A 10,166-nucleotide genomic window follows, 5' to 3' on the forward strand; every position below is an offset into this window, starting at 1 on the left:
ATTTGTTGGCATCCGAATAAGTTATTTTTTAGTATAAGTGGGGAAGAGCCATCAAAGGTCGGTGTTTGGGGGGGGGGGGGTGTCCCTAATCTCACCGGGGTTTTGGATCCCGAACTGCCGTCTTCCTTTGAGCTGAGGAATCCCTTTAAACACGGTTCAGGTGTGACAAAATTCCAGGTTTGCTTGCCTGGAAATCCCAGGCGCGCAGTTCGGTCCAACAACGGTTCAAGTCTCACCAAGTGCTCGCGCTCCGACAGTGGCGCGCACTCGAGAACGCGCATGGAGCTCTCGGTACCCCTGCGTCTCTCAAGAAGCAGGAGGCAGTCGAGAGGCTCGGCACCACCTGGACAGGAGAGGAGAGGAGCTGCTGCCACCGCCACCGCCACCGCCGGTCCTTCTGCTGCACCTTTACCGGAGCTGCGCATCAACCACCAATAAAGCATCAGTAAAGGAAGAACAGCTGGTAAGAGGCTCCATTTCTGCGCTTGCTGCAGATTTCTGCGTTTTCCTGGAGTGCGCTGTGCGCCTGAGTTCTCTCTGTGAGACTTTAGGAGATACGATGCATTGATCCTCTTTCTGGGACTACAGTCAGCCCTCTCAGCCTTTAATGCTGCTTATCACAGCTTTATCTCGTCATCACAAATGTGCAAACTGGCGCAAACCTTCACTCTCTCCCTCAATAAGCAAAGAGTTGGACGCAGACGGCACATTGGGTCTGGTCGGAACCCGCCTGAAATTGCTGACGGTGCGCAAACCTGACGCGATCTTTTCAGTTCCAACTTCTTTTCTTTTCTTTTCAAGCGCCAACCGTGTCCTGTCCTGCAGGGGGACAGCAGCGTTGACATCTGCGAGTCTTTTTTGAGTGTCGGACAGCTTTGAATGGATGAATGAATGTTGGACACGACTTGGGAAACTAAGAAAGAAAAGAAGAAGATAGGTGGGGGAGCGCATCAGAAATACATATTTACAAATGCCTTCATATATGTGTGCGCCTGCACACACTCGTGCATGGCCCTATATCTGTAGGCCTTATCGATATGGGATTTAATAACAACAGCATATATTACATTAACAGTTTCAGCTATACTGAAACCAAATGCAGGACCCCCACCCAAATGGCGCCAGCACCAGATGATCAGGGACAGCAAACTCCGCCAGAAGCCACCCCCCCCAATCCAAGGTCCTCCATTCACCAGTAAAACCAGCCACAGACCTGAGAGTGACCCCTGACACCCAAGGCTCACGTGCTGGAGCCTGTCCCGGCTGCATATGGGTGATGGCAGGTTCCCCTTGGATGGGTCCCTCAGTTCATTGTAGGGCCATATATGAGCATTTGTGGGTTCGGTACCTTGCTCAAGGGTACCTGGGAAGTGCTCTGAAGCTGTTCTTGCACCTCCCCCTACTACCAGAACACCTTCCAGGTATTGTCTGCGCCGGGTCTTGAACCGAGAACCCTCCACTCCTCAGCCCCGCCCCCAACAGACGGAGACCAGCACCCACCCACATTATTATGCATCAAACTATTATTTTAAGTTAACTCAAAGTCGTCGTTGTAGGACCAGAAGACACCGGCACCATTTATTTCAGAATCCCCACGACTAACTCAAAGTTAGTCAGGCATCAACCGGGCCCCCCAACCTGGACTGGACCGCCTTCCTGTGTCGTTGCCCATGCTGGTGTGTGTTTGGTGGCTGGGGGAGGATTCCCAACTGTCTAATTCTGTTTTAGTCATCCGTCTGATGTCAGCTATGTTTAAAACACATAATCTACGGGAAAAGAAACAAAAGAAAACGCTATCGGAAAAGTAGTGAAAGGCAAGATTGTTGGATTCTTTCAAACATAACTCAAAACAATACAAAGCAACTTTTTCTATGTTGCATCACACTCTGCACTCGTGCTAGCCGTCCTTGCTGATTCTACTGATTCTCCCTGTTGTTGCTTTTCCCAACTGTTTTGGCGGAAAGATGATGTCCAATAATCAGGTTATGGAGAAAACTGGACACTTAAAGAATCAACGTCCTCCATAAATTAACCTGGCAACTGCTGCTTGGACCCAAACGTCCCCTACAGCAATTACGTGGTTATTGCCTTTGTTCTGTGGTATTTTCCCATCGGGTTTCTTCTTTAAACCACAGAAACAAAAGAGGAATCTTTGCTGGCTCATTATGTTCCCACTGGTTGGTATCAGGCTTGGAACCACAGGAGCAGATGGTTCCTGGTCTGCTGTCGCTGCAGGCGGGGCTGAGAGACACCACCTCCTGCCCTCTGTTGCATTTTGGGTTTTGTGCTTAAAGCAGTAAATGATCAGTCATGGCATTTTATTGACATTTTGACATCTCTACACACACATACATAGTGGGCGGTGGCAGCGCACTCTGTTGGGGGCGGGGCTGAGGAGTGGAGGGTTCCTGGTTCGAGTCCCAAGGCAGACAAACACAGGAAGGTGTTCTGGTTGTGAGGGAGGTGCCAGAACAGCTCCAGAGTACTTCCCAGGTACCCTTGAGCAAGGTACCCATAGGGTCCTGAGATGAACTGGGGACCCATCCAGGGGGGACCAGCCTTCACCTGTTTTGGACCCTCCCCATGACCCCGAGAGGGATGAGGCGGTTAAGGAGAGGAGACTAAATGAGAGAATAAACACTACAGCTCTTTTGAAGTGATATTAAGTCACGATAAATTATTATTTATCAAATTTAAGCGATACATTACAAAAGTAGAAAGTAAAAGTAGTGTACAGAAGTACAAAAAAATAGGGAAACTGTTTTCAAACTGTGAAAGTCGGATGAGTGTACAGTACAGTGATATAATACTATCAGGCTACATTTTGAATAAGGTATTGACTTTTTAATGTGTTTCTTTCTTAGGAGAAGTGATTTGTGGAAGTTAAAATCAGTCATTATGTATTTTCCTTCAGTTGTATTTATTCCTCAGCACATTTGCCCTCCACACAGTGTTTTGCTTCCGTGTGTCTCGGGCCTCGTTTCACAGGCCCATTACATGTGTTTGAGGATCAGGTGTGAAAGGCGTTAATATGTGTGTGGATGGCAGGTTGCCTGCATGTTAGCCTTGCAATGAGCTAATTTTTAAACATCACCAAGCCTGTCTGATAACATCTTTAATAAGATGTGCAACCTAATGTAAATATATTTTTTCAATTTCAGTCATCAAATTCATTTTGAATTTTGAATAAAATGTTTAAGTGAATTTAGCCGTTCATGTAATTTAACTGACAGAATTTTTTTTTCTTGTGCTCTCTAGAAAATGGCACACCACAGTCTTCTTCTGGCATTCTTGCCTGCATTGCTGCTTGTATCCCACACCACCGAATATGGATCCCCACAGTGCAGACAGACCTCACTAGCTGACACCCTGCAGCTTCCCCTGCAGGAAGTACAAAGTCATAGGTACAGCAGAGGCCGCAGAGGACTGAGCAGTTCTAAGTCTAGAGCTGGGCTTCGCTCCCACAGGACCCTGCCATCCCTGGCAAACCCTGAGGAAGACAGAACAGGGCCAGAGAGTTTAAGTCCTGTCGGTCTGGAGACAGGCCCAGGCAGAGATCCATTAGGTATTGGGAGTCCATCCCAGGCCCAGGGAAATTACCTTATGGGTAGTCCATCCCAGGCCCAGGGAAATTACCTTATGGGTACACGTAAAGGAAGAAGACATGGGCACCGCAACTGGCAGGGACACCAGTTTGAACGTAAAAAACAAGGGCGTCAGAATGACAAGAGAAGACTTGGAAAAGGTGAGTCAAGTGGGTCACACATATACGTCCACACACACACATATAAATGGGGATGTATATAAGAAACAGAGTTTTAACTTTTTGTGCTGTCCACCAATACCGTCCCCCTGACTGTTGTTAAAACACAAATGATGACCAATCACGCTCACCCTGACAGCAGACATCAAGAAAGCAAAACCCCTAAAATGTCATCATGGGACCTACAAGAGGCTCTTGCTACTGTTGGTGTGAAAGTGTATCTACATTCATGTGTGCGAGAAGGAAAACTTTGCCCTATAAGAGAAACACAAAGGCCAGACTCACATTTCCCAGAGAAAATGTCGACAAATAAGGTTTTTGGGATAGATCAATTTAAAGTTTGGTGTAAACTAAATATAACATTTCCAGGAAAGGAGCTGATACCAACTGGGGAGTGGTGGAAGTGTCATGGTTGGGCATGATTAGCTGCAGCAGGATCTGCCCTGCTCCCCATCAGAAAACCCACCCATGAATTCTATCGTCAATCAGAGGATGCTTGAGGTGCATGCGAGGCCAAAAAAACCCAAACAAGACAACATGATAGTGACCCAAAAACATCCCAGTAGAACTACCAATTCTTGAAATGGAGAGTCGTTTACTGCCAAAGTCAAAGTCCATTGAGCTGCTGTGGGGTGACTTGAACTGAACTATATATTCAAGAAACCCCAAATGAATTCTGTGTAGATGAATGGGTTTAACTTTCCTCAGAGCGATGCACAGCCTGGCAGATAGAATCGCACTAAACTTATTTCAGCAAAAGGGCGATAACACTAGGTTCCCCACAAATCACGTGAAATCACTATCTTCTACAAGGGATCCATAAAAGCAAGGAATATTTTGTCTCATACTGGGACAGGCAGCAACAGCAAATCCAACACTCGAGTATGACGAAATTTGTGGTTCTTCCAATTGTCTTGCTTTCTTTCCAGAGCCCGAGCTGCGCTTTGAGGACCTTCCCCCATCTTCTGCCTCCTCTCGCCTAATAATGACCCCATCGGGTGAAGCCCCCTCCCCCAGCATCTTTGGCTCCAGCTCTGCCCTGGTTACCATAGTGATGAACAAGCATCCCCCAATGCTGCCAACGGCATCCACCAAACCCCAGGTAACCCAAGCGAAACCCAAGTGCTTATTAAAGGCTGGCCCTTTATTTCTCAGCATGAGTTCAATGTGTGAAATGAAAAAAAGCAAAAATGTGCAAGCGCAACCTCACTGGTCACTGAGATGTGCCGTTACCCTCCAACAGGCCAAACCTGCTCACAGGGTGTTTGATACAGCGACTTTGATTGGGTATAATAAAACATGCCCAACAGCCTTCTCCCTTTATGAACAGCTACTGCAGGCCAAAATCCACCAAACATGCCGAGTGTATTTGTGTCAAATCTTTTCAAGTGGCAACCCTCACCATCTGTTACCCAGCGTGATGGTTCAAGTATCTCTAAATGGTATTCACCTAAAAGGGAGCAAATGTTTTCTTTAGGCACCTTCGAAGAGTCTTTTTCCTTTTTCTTTTAGGTCAAAAAAATGACAGCTGAACAACGTTTGCGTGACAATCTGGTTGCTGGTTCCCCATCACGGTACCATATGGTACCAAAAATCATTGAACTTCTGGCAGTGTCTGTGCTCCATCCGCGGTATCTTTTTGAATTCCCTGTTTAAGGATGAGTGAAAATATGTTAAAAAAATCTTTTTCAGAAAAAAAGGGGGGAGGAAAAGAGGGGAGGAGAGAAAAGGAGGGGAGGAGAGAAGAGGAGGGGAGGGGAGCAAGGTGACCTTCAAGCCTGACTACACCTACACCAGTTCTGTCAGAAGGAGTGGGCCAACTTTCCAGCAAACCATTTTCCGAAGCAAGAAAAAAAAGATTGTCTTAACCCTAACCCCTGAACCTAACCCCTAACCCTAAACCCTTACTGACTCAACCTAACCCTAACTGACTCAACCTAACCATATCCCTAACCCTTAACCCTAACCCTTAACCCTAACCTAAACCTAACCCTGAACCCTGAACCCTATCCCTAACCCTGAACACTAATCCTAACCCTAACCGTAACAAACCCAAATGAGAAAAGATGATACAGTATCAGACAGTGAGGAAGGGTCTGACTTCTTTGTTTTTTTTTAGAGGGCATCAAGAAGACTTGGTGAAGGAGAGGTGATGCCAACATTAGATATGACACTCTTTGATTGGACAGACTATGAGGACATGAAACCTGTGGACACATGGCCAGCTTCCAGGAAGAGAGGTTAATGACAGCTGTAAAGATATTTGACATAAAAACAGATTCAGTAACATTTTAAACTTGAGTTTTAACATTTTTTTTAATATACTGATGTCAGTAGGGTTACAACAGGGGTGTCCAAACTTTTTTCACTGAGGGCCACATACATAAAATATAGAAGGGGCTCGGCCACTTACTAGAAATTAGCCATATATAGCCTTAACTTTAGTGTATTCAAGTTAGAAAAATCAATTAAAAGTGGTCAAATATGTCAATATGATTAAAGACAAAACTGCCTTCATCACAGCTTTCCATAAATGGATCTTTATTGAGTTATTCAGAAAAAGCTTTGGTAGCTCATTCCCAGAACAGCAGCCTCAGATTTCTTCTTAGACAGAAGATTTACAGTACAGAGAAAAACATTAAAGGGGTAAATGGAACTAGTGAATTTCAAGCATGTTATTTAAATTATTAGGCTTAGGAGCACACCTAACAACGTTCATTTGAAATGGTTATCAACATTAACAGACTGAACTGGACTTATAACAGGAATGCATATAATTTTAGTAAATTATTCTGGTGAGTATCAGCTGTGCTGGTATGTAAATCAGGCCTTCAAGCTGCGGTACTGATCTGACGCCACTCGTGCCAAAAATCCGGACAAATGTCACTTGATCAAGGAGCAAATGTGGATCAGATGAGATGAGCTGCTTTTGTGTTTTCAGTGCGTGCGCTTTACAAAGGGTTGTGTACTCTGTGTGTTAAGAGGAAAAACACATACAGTGGGACCTCTACTTACGAATGTCTCTACATGCGAAATTTTCAGGTTACAAAACGTCTCAACAGGAAAATATTTCCTCTTGTTACGAAAGAAATTTCAGGATACGAAAGGCAAAAATACGCTACCGGGGCTACTCGCAGCTCACGGAGTTTAGCGAACGCAAACATGCTTGTAGCTGCTCTGTCATTGGCTATCGCCTAGCATCTTCCTGTAATCCCATTGGCTAGGAGGGACGTCAATATGTACAAGTTTGTGTGTTCCCAGCGTCTTCTTCATCGTCTTCGGGATTTATTGAGGGTGTTCGTATGTTTGTCCATTAGATGGTGGTGTTACCACAAGTGTTAACGTCCGTTGCTAGTAATGACGGCTAATGTAAGATTAGCCTGTTATAAAGTTCATTTTGTTCCTGGAGAAGCCTTGCACTGAATTCCTACATTTATTGTGTGGTAATCTAATTGTAACATGTATTTGTTACATGTTTTGATGCATTTTAAAAAAAATTATATCTGAATTTTTGGGGGCTTGGAACGGATTAGGGCATTTACATGGAAAACGCGTCTCTACTTACGTATTTAAATTTGTAAGTAGAGGTCCCACTGTATAAGAAAGTGGTGTGCAAAAGCAGGGTTTGTCCTGTTTTGGTGGAGCAACTGCCTGGATGCCAACAGTAGCGCCCCTGGTGTTAAAACTAAGAAGTGCATTACACTCAAGCAAAAGTTGAAGTGCAGCCATATTCTATTCTATTTATAAAATGTCTTGCGGGCCAATTAAAAATGCACCGAGGGCTGCAGTTGGCCCGTGGGCCATACTTTGGACACCCCTGGGTTACAATAAAGACCAGAAAAAGATTTAACCTTGAGGTAAACAGTACCCAGTGTATTTTACATGTAACATCCATAAATGTCTAGATAATGATTTAGATAATGATATGTTATTAATACAGTGTGATGATCTGCTTGGTCCCAGCCACAAACAATGGGAGGAGTAAAAACGGGAGGAGCAATGGAAATGGGACTGTGGCCACTGAGGCCAGCGAGCCCTGCGACCATCATTCGGACTGTCTCCCAGGTTTTCCCACCCATCTCATTTTAGTCGTGTGTCCACGATTCTGCTCAGTGTTTTGGTTAATAAATCTGAATTCTTCTTAGCTGCTAATAACTGTTTATGTATTTTGAAAATAAAACATTTAACTATACGAACAGACAACTAACACTTGCTAAGTTGATTAAGAATTTTACAAATCAATAATTAATTGTACCGTATTTTCACGACCATAAGGGCACTGTAATAAAAGGCGCAGTCTCAGTTACGGGTGCTATATCTGTTGCTCAATGTCCATTTCTTCAGCAATCGCTTTGGCCTTTTGTCGAATGGTGACAGTAGAGACGCCCCTTCCAGTTGTTTGCTGTTCCACAACCAACTGTTCCACTCGGTCTTCCACCTCGGGCCACCTTGCTTTGTTCCCACGGAAACTCAGCTTCGTCTTCCTCATTTGGCGCAGATCACTTTCTTGTTTTCTCCACTTTTTGATCATGGACTCATTTACATTAAAATGTCTTGCAGCTGCTCAGATGCCATTTTCAGCTGCATATTCGATGGCCTGCAGTTTAAAGTAAGCCTCATATGTGTGTCGCTTGACCGGTGCCATTTTAGGGGTCCGTAGGTGTGCCGCTAATCGATGGGCGGAGCGTTTACCATAGTGCACCCACCAAAGGCACACACCAGATTTTGGAACTCAGTCCACACACAAGGCGCACCATATCATAAGGTGCACCGTCGATTTTTGAGAAAATCTCAGTGTTTTAGCTGCGCCTTATAGTCGTGAAAATACTGTAATTGAGTTTTGATACGAACTAACTACAAGGTATTTGATTTGGGGCTGGTTTCTTTGGTCCCTTCAAGGTTCTTGCTGTGACCTGAGACAACATGAGTGTAAATCTCACAATCGCGGCCTCAACAACAAATGCTACGATGACTGCATGTGCGAAGAAGGTGAGTAAGAAGAACATATTTCTGCTGGGGCAGGGGGGGGTTTCATGGCCCTACTGGCAGAAATACATGACAGAAAATGGTTTTAGTTTTTTAAACACAGATTGGGACTTGGTGCTGGAAGAGCAGATAATGAAAGTTAAGGTCAATTCACTTGACTTGTGTGTTTTGGTGGGGTACAACTCAGAGTTGTCCTGAAATCACCCTGTGTCATGTTGGACATGTTTTTTAGGACGTCCTGTAGGAAGGTAGAGTTTTGGCCTATAACTTCTTTTGCAGCTCTTCCAAGATTGGAACTTCAACACAATCCTGTCTTGGACCTCTGGAGCCAGTTCTTTTGACCCATTAGCCATACCCTATAGAGCCAGACGTGTGTCTTTCAAAATCATGTCCAGTCAGTTCCACTTACTAGAGTTGGACGCCAGTGAAGGAGTAGAAATATGTCAGAGATGATCGAGAGGAATATTTTGGTTTAATTTCTTTTTAATTCCAACAAAGCTGTAAAATTCTGTTTTCACTGTCTTGCATTGTTTCTTGCAAAAGTTGTTTTTAGGATGCAACATAAGGAAATGTGAGACCAGTTTATTGATGATTTGTCAGGGTTTCGTTGCTATGCTAAATTCCACCGGAAGCGGCGTGTGACCAGGAGGAGGGGTCGTTGTGTGGCGCCCGGCTCAGTCAGCAGCGACCAGGGAGGGTTCATCATGATCTGAAGAATACGAGGCGCTACAGGCAGCACATAGACGTGATTTCTAACTACGACCTGAAATGATGTTTATTTTATTTGGTTTTAAATGATCCAATAAGGGACATCGTTACAATCAAAATGGAAAGTTGCCTTTTGGATGAATTATGACAAAACCCCAAAACAAACACCAAATTTATTCCAGTTAAATCCATACTCCTTTTTTTTTAAGTCCAGATGAGTTAGATTTGAGGTCAGTTGTGTTTCTTGTCAGTTTATTCAATAAAGCAAAGGCAATTTGCTGTGAAACATAATATTTTGAGTGGTCATATTAACACTATGGTTGGTGTTTGGATATGGCAGTTTTGGTTTGGGGGGTTTGGGTTTGTTTTTTCGCTTTCCTGTCACAATTTATGTTGATCAAATGTAAGTTTAATTTTAATGAATTTATTTTTTACAAAATCCACTTAAATGCATACTGATATGCACGAGCGGAGAACGAGTGAAGTTTGTGTGAACTCTCTCCTAAAGTCGCCATTTTCAGTGTAATTAAACTGTTGCTGATGAGTTTGGTTCATGTGTCTGGTGTTTTTTTTTCTTGTTGGTGATCAAACAGTTGAATTTAAAACCCACATCAAGCTTTTCAAAGAATAAAATCCATCCTTTCAGGGAAAATTTCATTAAAATAAGGCAAATAACTCCCATTGACGTGCAACTAAAATAGAATGTGTT

At 44.0% G+C, this 10,166-nt stretch overlaps 1 protein-coding gene across 1 annotated transcript; it reads left to right on the top strand.

The window, feature by feature from the left end:
• The first annotated feature begins 166 nt into the window (after positions 1 to 166).
• Positions 167 to 10,006, top strand: draxina (dorsal inhibitory axon guidance protein a). The gene is made up of 7 exons (XM_057031220.1): positions 167 to 463; positions 3,259 to 3,745; positions 4,693 to 4,865; positions 5,883 to 6,003; positions 7,727 to 7,828; positions 8,663 to 8,752; positions 9,350 to 10,006. The coding sequence occupies exons 2-7, from the start codon at positions 3,262 to 3,264 to the stop codon at positions 9,460 to 9,462; spliced, it is 1,083 nt and encodes a 360-aa protein (XP_056887200.1). The 5' UTR covers positions 167 to 463; positions 3,259 to 3,261; the 3' UTR covers positions 9,463 to 10,006.
• Positions 10,007 to 10,166: the final 160 nt, after the last annotated feature.

This window comes from Takifugu flavidus, chromosome 4, assembly GCF_003711565.1.
Source record: "Takifugu flavidus isolate HTHZ2018 chromosome 4, ASM371156v2, whole genome shotgun sequence".
In the NCBI taxonomy this organism is placed as follows: Eukaryota; Metazoa; Chordata; class Actinopteri; order Tetraodontiformes; family Tetraodontidae; genus Takifugu; species Takifugu flavidus.

Excerpts from the sequence above, each read along its gene's own strand:
- draxina (XM_057031220.1), top strand. The coding sequence starts at position 3,262 with ATGGCACACCACAGTCTTCTTCTGGCATTCTTGCCTGCATTGCTGCTT. Across the intron at positions 4,866-5,882 it reads CGGCATCCACCAAACCCCAG|AGGGCATCAAGAAGACTTGG; the intron begins GTAACCCAAGCG and ends GTTTTTTTTTAG. Across the intron at positions 6,004-7,726 it reads GCCAGCTTCCAGGAAGAGAG|CCACAAACAATGGGAGGAGT; the intron begins GTTAATGACAGC and ends GCTTGGTCCCAG.